The sequence below is a fragment of the Dendronephthya gigantea genome, unplaced genomic scaffold, assembly GCF_004324835.1.
Source record: "Dendronephthya gigantea isolate DGI-Jeju-01 unplaced genomic scaffold, DenGig_1.0 000000F, whole genome shotgun sequence".
NCBI lineage: Eukaryota > Metazoa > Cnidaria > Anthozoa > Malacalcyonacea > Nephtheidae > Dendronephthya > Dendronephthya gigantea.
In genome coordinates this window covers 3,849,215-3,862,215 of record NW_021163010.1, presented here as the reverse complement: position 1 = coordinate 3,862,215, position 13,001 = coordinate 3,849,215, and the positions used below count along the sequence as shown (strand labels likewise).

The following is a 13,001-nucleotide window of genomic DNA, read 5'->3' as shown; positions in this document are numbered from 1 at the left end:
AACATCCTTAAATATACCTACATACCCTTCAGAATCAATGCAAATCAAAATATTTTTCTTAGTATATTTATATATATATCTCAATATTTATAATTGTATATTTGTCAGTTATTTATTCTACTCATCGAAGGATGGAGTTATCGGAAAAGGTAATCGAGTGTGTTCCTAATTTTTCAGAGGGCTGTGATTCTGCGATAATCGACAGTATAGCCAATGCTATCTCACAAACAAAGGGTTGTGTTTTGGTCGACGTGGATGCCAGTTCTTCGACAAATAGAACGGTGTACACATTCTTTGGTACTCCTGAAAGTGTAGTGGAAGGAGCGTTGAATGGAGCTCTAGAAGCCAGTAAACATATTGATATGAAAAATCATACTGGTACTACGAAATTATTATTGTAGTATAATTTGTAGTTTTGTCTGCTACACCCCCTACCCACCCCTATCCCGCCTGTACCCTGTTTTTTAACATAACAGAAATAAGGTGACGGACAATAGTATACCACATGTTAGAGAGTGATGACAGAAATCATTATTAGGAGAAGCTACTATCACAATTCAGTGTTTTTTTGAATGGAAAATGTCCCCCATACACATTTTATTCCGTTAATATAATTTCGGTAGGGACCCACCCTCGTCTTGGTGCCTTGGATGTTTGTCCTTTTATCCCAATCAAAGGTGTCACAATGGATGATTGTGTAAAGTGTGCTCAGAACTTTTCTGAACAGCTTGTTAAGGAACTTGATGTGCCAGGTGTGTGCAGTTTGACAAATACCTATTGGTAACAATTAATTACTCTTGTTGGTGTGACTTACAGCTTGTAGTTAATGTTCCATGTTTTTTTAAGTATATCTTTATGGGCATGCTTCTAAAAAGGAGTATCGCAATACAGTACCACAAATTCGAAGTGGTCAATATGAAAACCTGCCTGAAAAGGTATGTTGTTTTATATAGGCATTAATTTATATAAGAGGTGCAATATTTAAAAGTATCAAGAACTTTTGTTTTATGGGAAAACCTCTCTACGTAGACTAATTCAAACTTGTTTCTTTAGCTTAAAGATGAAAAATGGAAGCCAGATTATGGTCCAACAAAATTTGTTCCTTTCTGGGGTGCATCAATAGTTGGAGCTCGAGATTTTCTCATTGCGTATAATGTGAACATAATGGCAACTAAAGAACAAGCACATAGAATTGCTTTGAATATACGAACCACTGGACGTGGTCCTACACAGGTAAAAAGTGCATGTTGTAGTTGTGCATTTAGTATATGCATTACAATATGGTAAGGTAGGTATAGTTCATACTGAGTTAATATGCATAGAAACATTGGTGTAAACTGTAAACTTATGGGATATGAATCTAAAATTATTGAATTTTGAGGACTAACTCCAATTCCTAAATACTGTATAGTCCAATTCTGCAACCCTATTCATATATATGCTATATCTCAACAAAAAAAATAGAAAAAGAAGGGATTCCAACTCATTTTTGGAACATGTCATATAGCATGCAAGAAGAGGTCTGCTGACATATAGCCATTTTGTTTTAAACGTCTACGTTTTACTTATATTTCACAAATGCTCTTTTATATACTGTCATATCAAGCAGCATAGCACTAGTATATACAATCATGTAATATTGGTCATCACCTGCATAAGCATTTTCTTTTTTATTAGCCTGGTTTACTGGACAAGATCCAAGCAGTTGGTTGGCAAGAGGAAAAAGCTAACGTCTCGCAGATTTCTGTTAACGTTTTAGACTACAACGTTACAGCAGTCCATGTCGTATTTGAAACATGCGTGGAAGAAGCAAAAGTAGCAATCTTTTGAGTATTTTTAGATATCTTATTGTAGCTAGGATGTTCTAGTGGTTCTATCCTAAAAACCCAATTCAAGACCCCCGGGTTTAGACTGCTTAATTTGGCCCAATCCGAGGGCAAGGTTTAAACCCGATCAGCTTGAAACCAACCACGTGCAACCTGGTAGACCTTAACTCAGGTCGGAACTACTAGCTTATATAACCCCGTTTTCCACTAGGCGATTTCCACTAGGCGATTTCCACTAGGCGATTTCATGCACTAGGCGATTTCATGCACTAGGCGATTTTCACTAGGCGATTTCCACTAGGCGATTTCATGCACTAGGCGATTTCCACTAGGCGATTTCATGCACTAGGCGATTTCCACTAGGCGATTTCCACTTGGCGATTACTCGCGCGATGCGAAGCGATATCTGAAATCTAGTGATTGGGCGTTACGTATGTCGCATATGTCCCTACGCAAGTCGCAATTTCCAACTCATTGTTCCAACTCTAATTTTTACAAATTGATTTAGAAATTAAAATTAGCCATCGCTGGCTCCCAAGTGGTTGGTTTAGTACCACTGAAAGTGATGTTGGACGCAGCGGATTACTACATGGCCAAAGAAGATCTGTTTATTGTGAATGAAGATCAAAAGCTTAGATTGGTAGGCTTTCTTCAACAACACTTATAGATTAATTCACTCAAAAAGACAAATATAATTACTTCTGGAGGATTAGTTTAATTTAGTTTTGATATTAGGATTAGTTTTGATATTAGATCACTGTGAGTCATAAGTTAGAAACAAACTATGCAGCAAACACTTTCATTTTAAAATGTCAAGGCATGAATGAAACTTTAAAAAAATAGATAAAAAGTAATAAGTCCACACGGCATGGGTAATGTATTCTATATCTTTTCACAGGTAATTGACCGTCTTGGTTTGAATTCACTTGGACAGTTTAATCCACAAGAAAAAATTATAGAGTACGTTTAATTTTGCATGGCGCACAACACTTTTTAGATGGAAACCTCGAGCAGGAATTTATGTATAGATATTTTTAAACTTGCAGTTATATCCTCTGAGTTATGTAGGTTTCTTACTTTTTTGTCAGGTATGTAGTTGGTAGCAACAAGAATGGTCCATTAGCCTCGATGCCATTATGTGACTTTGTCCACTCTTTGGGAAGTCGTACTCCATCTCCTGGTGGAGGGTCTGGTTCAGCTGCTGTAGCTGCTATAGTATGTGTATATAGCAATGATAATGAGAATATAATGAAATGCGCGCAAATCTACAGTGAGATAATTGATCATGTTTCGGTGAAGAATGTATAAGGTTGATAGGCATAAAAATATAGACGAATATGACTTTTTTGAGACAGATGTTATTTTGTGTTATATTGTACAATACAATACTATAATTTATTGAAAATTCCCCGTTAGGGGCTTTTCAGTGAACAAAATATTCGGTGTTAAAGGTGTTAAAATTAGAGGTGTTAAAAAATGCAATATGTGATATAAACTATTGATGTCTTCAGGGAGCCGCACTTAGTACTATGGTTGGCTGGATGTCGTTTGGTAAGAAAAAATTTGAAGGTCTTGACTCTGCAATGAGGACGTTAATTCCCCCTATCTACCAAGTGATGGTTGATTTAATGCCTTTGGTTGATGCGGATGCGAAGGCTTTCAACATGTACATGGTATGAAATGCACTGGCTTGTATATACGCAGAATATATATGTGTAGTAACGAACATATGGAACTTTATGCACCGTGCAGTACGTTTATGACGAGTTTTCTCCGTTATTTTTCTCAATTACAACGGAGTATATAAAAACAGAGAGAAAGTTCATGGGCAGTACAGCTGCTAATATAACAATTGCTTTATTGATAGGACGCGTTGAAACTTCCAAAAAATACTCCCGAAGAAAAAGAAAGGTATAACAGTCCTTGACATCAGGCATCGACAGTTGTAGAGTGTTAAAGACGTCAGTTTATAACTGAAGGACTGAAAGCCTTGACTGAAAAAACTGATTTTACTTTCTTTAGGCACACTGAGGCATTACAAGCAGGATTAACAGCTTCAATTAATACTCCTTTAAAACTAATTGAAACAGTTTCGCGTGTTTGGGAACCTCTTACAGAGCTGGCAAAATTAGGCAACATTCAAACTAAATCCGACATTCAGGTGTCGTACATTCCAAATTTGTTTTATTGTAGATTTCTCACCTTCTGCATTGCTTATATTGGCTTTAGCACAAAAGAGTCATCTGCGAACATAGACTCGCATGCATACAGAAGACTTTTCAGTGATTGAAGTCCATAACTATATATTAATATATATTTATCAATTCAAGGTTGGTGTGCGTTGTCTGGAAACTGGTGTGTGGGGAGCTTACTACAATATATTAATTAACTTGCCTGATGTTAAAGATGAAGCGTACAAAGAACAGGTAAATTTGGCTTAAAACGAAGTACTTAAATACCCCATCAGAAGTTTTTGTAAATCAAAAGTTTTTGTAAACTGTATGCGATTTACAACAAATTGATTTTAAATTTCCTGCTTAGATTTTCAACACGAATTATTAATCAGTATCTGTATGTAATGTTATATATGTAAAGATTACTTTACAGATCATTTGCACAATTTTTTAGGTGAAAACTACCTCTGAAGAAGGCTTGAATATGGCAAAAGCGAAGACTGAAGAAATCTCACATATCTTAGAAAATAGAGAGAAATAGAGTAAATTTTTGGTCTAGTGTTGTAACTGTGTTTAATTATATCATAAAGACTATAGAATTAGATAAATAAGTCATTATTTAATGAAGGAAATAACATGTGGAAATCAGTGAATTAACTACTATAGTCTACAAAGCAACAATTGGAATTTCTTGTGAATAGTTTGCTATATATAATTGTTTTCGAAAGAAAGATTATACATCACAGAGAACCGTGCATAGGCGTTTATTTCAACGAAATATTTCGCACGTATATGAAAATCAGATCTGCATTGTTAGTTGTTTGTGTCTATGCATGGATAAAGCATATTAGATTTCAATACATTATAAAATGCTTATAGTACTAAAATACTTAGAATGTGTTGATCGGAAATGCCCTAGGCCTAGCTTTCACGCCCTCCCCTGCCTCTAGATTGTTCTGTTCATGCATGTACACCAGGTCTTTATAATCACAAAAATTTTGTGGGGAAGACTCGCGACACCATTTTTTAAGTTTTGATTCCACAAAAAGCAATCTTTAAAACAATATTTTTTTAAATTTAAAATTTAAAATTACTAGATCTCATTAGCTCCCATATGGGGATTATTTACATTTCTAGAATTAAAAAATAAGCCAATTAAAACCAAATTATAAAATCCTGTCATTGATAATTATATACCTAAAATATTAAAAACTGTATAACTGTTTAAATCATTATACAGTTTTTTACCATTCAAAATTTTCACCTTCACCTAGGTAGGTCGTTATTCAATCATCCATATCGTAAGCTTTAGAAGAATATGAAATCGGGTTGTCAAAATGTTTAGGGGCAAATAAGCTCTTGGCCTTTTTCCGTCGATACAGGAAAAATGCAGCACCAGCTGCAAGAGCCACTAATATCAATACAGTAATAACAATACCGGCAACCGCTCCACCAGATAGACCCTCTGAATCACCATCTTAGAGAGAAAACAACAAACGTAGACAATGCATAAATTTTGTGTAAATTAAAATAGTTACGGAAAGAGCAGGTGCCTCACCTCCAGTATGAGCTTTTGTCTCAGCATCTACAGAACGATTTCAAATACATTTCGTAAAAATATGTCATGCGAACACGTTATCGAATTGCCATATCGAATGACCCATAATTGCATAATACGGTGAAATAAAGAGATTTTAAAGGAATACTAATCCAGCAGTCTGAGGTGCGTGTATAGATCATATACGGTTTACGAGTTACAATTAATATATTTTACAAACCTAATTTATTTCTTCTAGTAGAGCCAAATATATATTAACGAGACTCAGTTTCTTACCTCCTAGATATTTATACGAATTTTTATCCACCTCAAGAGATCCAATTTTACCACTTTCTACAGCATTCTTTAGTACTAACGTATCGTTATCCGTTGCAAATTCTGGATTAAATGTCAATTGAACTACGGCGACAACGCTTCCTTTGCTATCAATAAAAGTCGAAAAATTCATCGAGATTACGTCTTGATCGCGAAAAAGATGTAGACAATTAAATTTACGATTACAGTCATCTAATAATATATAGCACTACCAACTTACTACCACCATTATTAGTGCTACGAACTACCATGCACCTTATAGTAGTACTACGAACTCCTGTACTGCATCATTGTAGCTACTACAAACTACTGGTACCATCAAGTACTATACAAACTATAGCAACAAGTTATGCCCATCGTAACACGCACATACTGTGGCAAAGAAATTTCCAGTGCAAATGTCTGGAGGCAGCGGTTTATTGCATGATTTTTTGGACTTAATAATAACGTATACATTCTGTCTCTAGTATATTACTATAGGACGGGCCCTAATAAAGAGGAAAGGTAAAAATATCAACAACTTACGTTAACTTAATAACTTTCACTTTTCGAAAAGATTCACTCTCTTGGTAGACACTTTCCACCTTGAGGAAAACGTTAAAAAATATTGATAATACTCTGATGCTATACAGATACAATATGATCTTATGATTAATCCGCGGCCTTACCGCTTTTATAATTTTTTCACTCGTTTTAGCAAATTCCTCTGTCTTTGAGTCACCCAGTTTATCATTCCACTCAATGCTCGTGATGCGAAAAGATACTTTCACAACCTTTGGCTTTGCTATACGTAATACAAATAAAATTTAGAATTTTCCGAAGAGTGAGATGAATGTACATGGGCGATAAACCCATAAACGGTAGCAAATATGGCCCCAATTAGAGGTGCTACATTCAATAATTTGCTTTCTAACACCCCATTGTTATCGTATTATTGAATACGACATCTTTCGGCAAAGCACGGCACAAAAACAAAATATGAAAGCATAATATGAGAGAGATCGCGAGTTACCGTAAGTATATACATGTGTTTCGTTAAATCATTAACATGTAACATACTTACGTTTAGTTGACTGAGTTGTTGGAATTATTTCAGTACCTAAAAACATTTTTTTTTAATTAAAAAGTTGTAAAAAAAAGTAAGTTTTATCGTCTTTTTCGTCGTCTTTTTTATCTTCTTTTTTAACGTGAATCTTTCCCTATGATACATGCATGTATACTTACATCTTCCCTTCTTCCCATAACTGGAAATTGACATTACCATATATAAATGCTACCGACTTACCAGCGAGGCACCCAAATAATTCCACTTTTATACAGATGGACGTTCCCGTGGATGATTCTGGATAGATTCTTATTCCATTTGTGCGTAAGCCTTTCCGGTTACGATAAAAGTCTGTGAGGGCATTAAACATTGGATTTGATTTGTTTTCCTTGTTTACGGCAGTCATCACCTGTGTAGAAAAATGTTTATATGTAGCTACTCTGTTTCAAGTGAAACGGTTTACATGCATTGTGCATTTGTTCTGCACATGCAGTGCTATATATCTAAATTATTGCAAAGGATTAGATTTTTCCACTGAGCTCATTATTAATATATACCATGGTCCATGCACGTTTACCAGTTTGATATAGATACATTAAACTTTACCTTGGACCGCACTATAGCAAATGTCACCACATAAACACACAATTATTTTAATTACAAAGAAATATTACCTTCGGTTGACCTTTTGGACCATGAATATACCAACTTTTGCCTTTTTTGTATCTTAGAGTAAATGTAGAAATTTCGCCCTTTTTCCCAAAACTAGTAGGACTAGGCAGTGTGGCAATCTTGGAAAGTCTGTATTGGACGCCAAACCTAAACTGATTGTTGGAAACAAGAAATTTATTTAATGAATTGAAATGCAGATCTCTGCCCGATCTCAGTAAAAACCGCTTGCATGTTTATAGGCTGCAAAAAAACCTATTCCACAATCTTTAATTAGTCTTCATAAATGGTCTTCTCGAGAACCTGTTTCGGCATACCGCGTAATATGCATGCATTGCATTCTAAAGTATACAGTCAGGGGCCGGTTGTAAGAAAGGCGGATAGCGCCATCCACCGGATAGTGGGTTTTTTCAATCGCTTTAAAATCGTCCGTTGTTGGCTAAAACTTTAATTTTAATCTTAATTGAGGAACCTCTTTAACAATTGTTGGTTCCAAAGCTGAAAATTTATTGTTCTTCAAGCATTTTTTTAACGGTTCAAAAAATCACTAACGCGGCTTTCATACAACAAGCCCCTGGTTTACATTTATATTTACGCTTCAAAACCACAAAGAAGGAGCCCTTTTTGGGAAGACTTGTTTTGTTTTGTTTTATTCAAATTGGCATATAAAAAACACAATGTCTGGAACAGGCCTTATATATATCGAGTGCAATTCGGAGTACATTTATATCTCGAACAATAAGATGAAACATGCAGTTGCACTGACTGGGAAATAGGCCACAGGATGTTTGCCCTTGAAACCCAAAGCATTTACACTCGCATTATTTTTTCCTATTGTTAGATATCAATTGAAACGATTATTGTAAGATATCAATTTTTTCTATAGAAAGTTTTTCTTTATTGAGTATATCTGGTTGCAAATGCTCTGATATAAAAGAGCTTTTATTTAAACATCCGTAATAAATTCACTCGTTCACATCTATCAGAAGATTATAATAGCACATGAAATCGCAGCAAAAATCGCAAGTGTAAAAGAACGAAATGATCTAAGTATCTTTAATACAAACCTCTAAATATTGTTCCTTGAATGGAGTTTTTTCGGTACACCAAGCCTTTCCAGACTTAAAAAAGGCATCCTCAGGTTTTGAATTCTTATCCGACGAAAAGGATCGGAGGTTGCGGATCCTTCCAGTGGCAAGCAATGGTTGAGCGCAGTCTAAAGAAGAAAGAGACACGAAAAAATGATCCTGTCTTTTAAAAGATAAGGAAGCAAATCAGCGTGAAAAAAATCATTGTTATGGGAAATTAGTGTAAAAAGTTGTCTTAATTATGTTTATAATTAAACAAAATTAGCTTTAATTATTAACCAATCAGTATAATTATTTGGTGAAATCAGGCGGGTGTAGAGTGGAGGGGATGTGTGTATTTCTCCCGCTTCCACATTTCAAAAAAATTCCCCCACTGCGTCGTCTGTGCCTCTTGCAGACTTGCACGTCTCATGGACGGTAGACAGCATTACCCCAACATTATTTTACGCTCCACGGAACTGAATAGAATTTGGTTACATAAAATTTTTTTGCCTTCCACTCTCTCTATTCGAGTATTCGCGTACAAAAAATATAGGAAAGTATGAGGATTCATCAAGAGTGAAGAAATATCTGTAAAGTGGCTGTATACCATTTCTCTCCCGCGCCTGTAGGTACTCGGCCTCGGGCAAGAATTGTTAAAATTGTTAACATAGATATACCATTCTCAAGACGGGTTAATAAGCCCAAGAGACAACGCATAATTGAACACTGCATAGATTATAGTCAGGTCTTAAAGTTCCAACCTGCCAGATTATAGTCAGGTCCAAAAGTTCCTACCTGCCAGACATCCAAGTAACGAAATCCTCATACAAATATTGTTATTCCAAGCGAGTGGGATTAATCGAACATAAGATGTCTCGATTTTGTTGGCCAAAGTGTGTCTTACAGGACTATGGGCATCGTTATTTCCTTGGAAAATCTAAATTGAAAATTAATTTTACAAGCAATTTTTTGTCATAGAGACACTTCATACTATTCACATCGCTGGTCTATTTAACATCGATGAAAATCACTTGTTTATCAATGAATGGAAAATGCAGGCTTAACACAAGACCGGTCGAATCTGGAAGTTTTCGAAACATTCATTTGATTCTTGTTCCGCATGAGGAATGGCAATGCACGCACTATAGCTATATATATCTATATATAGATTCCTTGAAAACGATCGTATAGTAATCGATGTTATAAATATATGTCTCCTATATATATGTCTCCTATATATATCTCCTATAGATATATGTCTCCTATATACGTCTCCTATAATAGATATATGTCTCCTATATATGTCTCCTATATATATGTCTCCTATATACGTCTCCTATAGATATATGTCTCCTATATATGTCTCCTATAGATATGTCTCCTATTTACGTCTCCTATAGATATATGTCTCCTATATATGTCACCTATATATGTCTCCTATAGATATATGTCTCCTATATACGTCTCCTATAGATATATGTCTCCTATGATCCATGCAAAAGTAAACCACCTACCCGTTTAACCCCATGTTCGGTATAGTTCGACCACTTCTTCCCGTCCTCGCCATATTGTATGAAGTACTTCGTTACATAATTTTCTTTTCTATCTCCAAATGTTCGAATAACTGATATAACGCTTTCTTTGTCGAAATAGAACTGGATCCACTGAGATTTGTCGTTTTTCTGAAAGTATAGTGAGAAAAGCCACATGCATATATGAATGTCAAACTCTGGGTACACAAATTAAGACAGACACACACATTAAGTATGACCAATATAGCTCTTGTAGCCTTTTTATATAATAAAGCTGAATGGACTTCAGACCTTCCTATGATACTATATAGGATATATACCTCAGCACACCACGAATGGCCTTGTATTGCAGTTTGTTTTGGTGCATTAGTAGGGCTTTTGGTAGATGATGCTGATATCACATTATCTTTTATTCTCGTAGGGGAGGACAAGAACAGTTGCTTTTGACAAACTACAAAGGAAAGAGACACATGAAGGAATGATACACAAAAAACCTCCTGTGCCAGGGATTTCGAAGGCCTCAATTGGCATTAATATTAGACCTAACTATACCTGCCCTGGCTAATTCTTATGAGACAGATTTAACGATAGACTCGATTTTGATCCAAGATCCTAAAGTTCTTTCAAAAATTTGAAAAGCGTATGATTTGCGTTTTCCCTAGTCTGAAATCATAGAAGTTAGAGAGAACGTATTTGAAAGGCACTGACTGTCCAGTGGTGCCAGCAAATGAGGGGGGAAAAGGGCTATGAGGGACGGGGGAATAAAATTTTTAGAATCCGTTTTTAAAGCGAAGGGATTAGATTAACAATTTATAATTCTTACTATAAAGTTAAAGAGTTGAGCAAGATTTATTCCGAAATATCCCAGAATTCATTTGCCCCGTGAAAAAAACATTCTAGCGACGCCACTGCGAGTCATCTATACTTAAAGTAATTTACACTTACCATATGGACACCCATGAAGTCTTATTCTCATACAAATCAGATCCCCGGTCCAAGTGACAGGAGTGATTGATAGTCCATCAGCTTCGAATGGATATCTGAATTTCTTGGTCGTGGGCTTCCACGAGTGTTGTAAATCTAATGTCTGCAATTTCAAGATTTCAAATTGGATGCTTATTTTTTCGGGAAAATGCATTTTCTTTATATATTCGACCATGAAAAATCAATAATTTTAAGTTATTACTTACGGTTTGATAATCTCGGTTTGGGTAAAATACACGCCAATTTTCATCACGTTCGTAGTCGATTCGAAAAGATTTGACAAATTGATTACTTCGTCCCATGACTGTGATTCCCGTTACGTGGACCAATTGATTAAGATCGATCTGAAATGAGAGTCGATTAGTTGCAGATACGATGCAGCGTGTCTCATTCGTCTCAACCCGGATTGCATTTTACTCGCATGTTGCCATAATTTTTTCGATTTTTGCAATTTCTATTGTCAAAGTACCCACCAGTTGAAAAATAAACCGTCCAAATTGTTGTACCTAACTAATAACCTTAACCTTAACCTTTAGCAGAGCAGAGCAGAGCAGAGCAGAGCAGAGCAGAGCAGAGCAGAGCAGAGCAGAGCAGAGCAGAGCAGAACAGAACAGAACAGAACAGAACAGAACAGAACAGAACAGAACAGTTCTGGGGCCTGTTGTACGAAGTCTGGATGGCGCTATCCACCGGATAGTGACTTTTTCAACCGTTGTAAAAATGCTTTCGTCAATTTAGGAATACTAAGGTTTAATCAAAGTTATACAACGGGCGATTTTAGAGCGATTGAAAATAGCACTATCCGGTGCATAGCGCTTTCGGCTATCCGGCTTTCATACACCCCAGTACAGTACAATGCAGTACAGTGGAGTACAGTGAGTAAATTGTCCTTCCTAAACATTAATAATTTACCTTGATCATGGCACTTCCAGACGTATTATTTGTACACCAAGAGGTATACGGGTCATTCTTGTCTGCAATAATAGCTTGTTCAGCTCCCATACTGGTCGCATTAGAAGAATCCGTTACTGTTACCATCGAGGGATCAAGAGGTATGGGCGTAAAACATTCTAAAATGCAAAGTAAGTCTATAAAACATGTGCTTAATTGTTAATGACCAGGAGTCAAAAATCACCCCAAATCGTAAATTTTAAAATTCGGTTGTCGGTGGAAACCTGTATACTTTCGTAGAAAAAATACATATATGACCAGGTTAAATCATATTAAAAAAAATCATAAATGACAGTAAAATCGGCAAATATACAAAAGGAAAATCGTACTTTTTCGAAATTTCAAAATTCAAACTAGGTTTCGAAATAGGTTAGAACGAAGTGGGATATACCTACCTTCTTTTATGAAAACAATAGATTTGAATAGATAAAGTCAAACGTTACGGATTTTATCGAAATTTTAAAAAATGTAAATCGATAAAAATATTTTCGCACCTAACTTCTTTTTGCACACGTATGCACGATACCGGCTGCACGACAGGTCATTCCACCGTCCAGACCTCGTTTGCATTTCCACACAATTTTCACGTCGGTTATAATCATTTGGTTCGCCATTTCCCCAGTTTAAATAATCTACTGGACTGTTGTCTATCCATCGGTATCCTCGCTCCACATCTCGATCATTTAAACCTTAATTAACAACAAATATCATAGAGTAAACATATGGGTTATGGATCAGAGGTTATGGATCAGAGGTTATGGATCAGAGGTTATGGATCAGAGGTTATGGATCAGAGGTTATGGATCAGAGGTTATGGATCAGAGATTATGGATCAGAGGTTATGGAGCAGAGGTTATGGAGCAGAGGTTATGGAAGG

At 35.8% G+C, this 13,001-nt stretch overlaps 2 protein-coding genes across 3 annotated transcripts in view; one reads left to right on the top strand and one right to left on the bottom strand.

Annotated features, from left to right (window-relative positions):
- Nucleotides 1-19: 19 nt before the first annotated feature.
- LOC114519305 (formimidoyltransferase-cyclodeaminase-like) lies at nucleotides 20-4,776 on the top strand. 2 transcript variants are annotated; one of them, XM_028539433.1, is made up of 13 exons: nucleotides 20-149; nucleotides 624-752; nucleotides 847-935; nucleotides 1,054-1,233; nucleotides 1,678-1,815; nucleotides 2,335-2,466; nucleotides 2,725-2,786; nucleotides 2,915-3,041; nucleotides 3,338-3,499; nucleotides 3,694-3,737; nucleotides 3,849-3,987; nucleotides 4,157-4,252; nucleotides 4,455-4,776. In XM_028539433.1, the coding sequence occupies exons 1-13, from the start codon at nucleotides 38-40 to the stop codon at nucleotides 4,539-4,541; spliced, it is 1,497 nt and encodes a 498-aa protein (XP_028395234.1). In that variant the 5' UTR covers nucleotides 20-37; the 3' UTR covers nucleotides 4,542-4,776. The 2 variants fall into 2 exon arrangements, with proteins under 2 accessions (XP_028395234.1, XP_028395226.1); XM_028539425.1 differs by having other exon boundaries at nucleotides 52-378; nucleotides 4,455-4,774.
- A 333-nt stretch (nucleotides 4,777-5,109) lies between these two features.
- The window catches only part of LOC114519287, a 28,195-nt gene continuing 20,303 nt past the window's right edge, over nucleotides 5,110-13,001 (bottom strand). Inside the window, exons 37-52 of the mRNA XM_028539401.1 lie at nucleotides 12,619-12,813; nucleotides 12,086-12,243; nucleotides 11,380-11,517; nucleotides 11,135-11,276; nucleotides 10,510-10,640; nucleotides 10,172-10,339; nucleotides 9,453-9,594; nucleotides 8,655-8,803; nucleotides 7,593-7,742; nucleotides 7,159-7,327; nucleotides 6,937-6,972; nucleotides 6,542-6,657; nucleotides 6,399-6,457; nucleotides 5,835-5,980; nucleotides 5,559-5,585; nucleotides 5,110-5,477 (exon numbers count right to left, since the gene is read on the bottom strand). Of these exons, the coding sequence (XP_028395202.1) occupies nucleotides 5,287-5,477; nucleotides 5,559-5,585; nucleotides 5,835-5,980; nucleotides 6,399-6,457; nucleotides 6,542-6,657; nucleotides 6,937-6,972; nucleotides 7,159-7,327; nucleotides 7,593-7,742; nucleotides 8,655-8,803; nucleotides 9,453-9,594; nucleotides 10,172-10,339; nucleotides 10,510-10,640; nucleotides 11,135-11,276; nucleotides 11,380-11,517; nucleotides 12,086-12,243; nucleotides 12,619-12,813 (2,117 nt within the window). The 3' untranslated portion in view covers nucleotides 5,110-5,286. The remainder of the gene's footprint in view (nucleotides 5,478-5,558; nucleotides 5,586-5,834; nucleotides 5,981-6,398; nucleotides 6,458-6,541; nucleotides 6,658-6,936; nucleotides 6,973-7,158; nucleotides 7,328-7,592; nucleotides 7,743-8,654; nucleotides 8,804-9,452; nucleotides 9,595-10,171; nucleotides 10,340-10,509; nucleotides 10,641-11,134; nucleotides 11,277-11,379; nucleotides 11,518-12,085; nucleotides 12,244-12,618; nucleotides 12,814-13,001) is intronic.

What these genes read in the sequence shown, in the direction of transcription:
- LOC114519305 (XM_028539425.1), top strand. Translation starts at nt 132, where the DNA reads ATGGAGTTATCGGAAAAGGTAATCGAGTGTGTTCCTAATTTTTCAGAG. An exon ending in CATGCGTGGAAGAAGCAAAA is followed by an intron (nt 1,816 to 2,334) that starts GTAGCAATCTTT and finishes AAATTGATTTAG; the next exon opens with AAATTAAAATTAGCCATCGC. An exon ending in AAACTAAATCCGACATTCAG is followed by an intron (nt 3,988 to 4,156) that starts GTGTCGTACATT and finishes TATCAATTCAAG; the next exon opens with GTTGGTGTGCGTTGTCTGGA.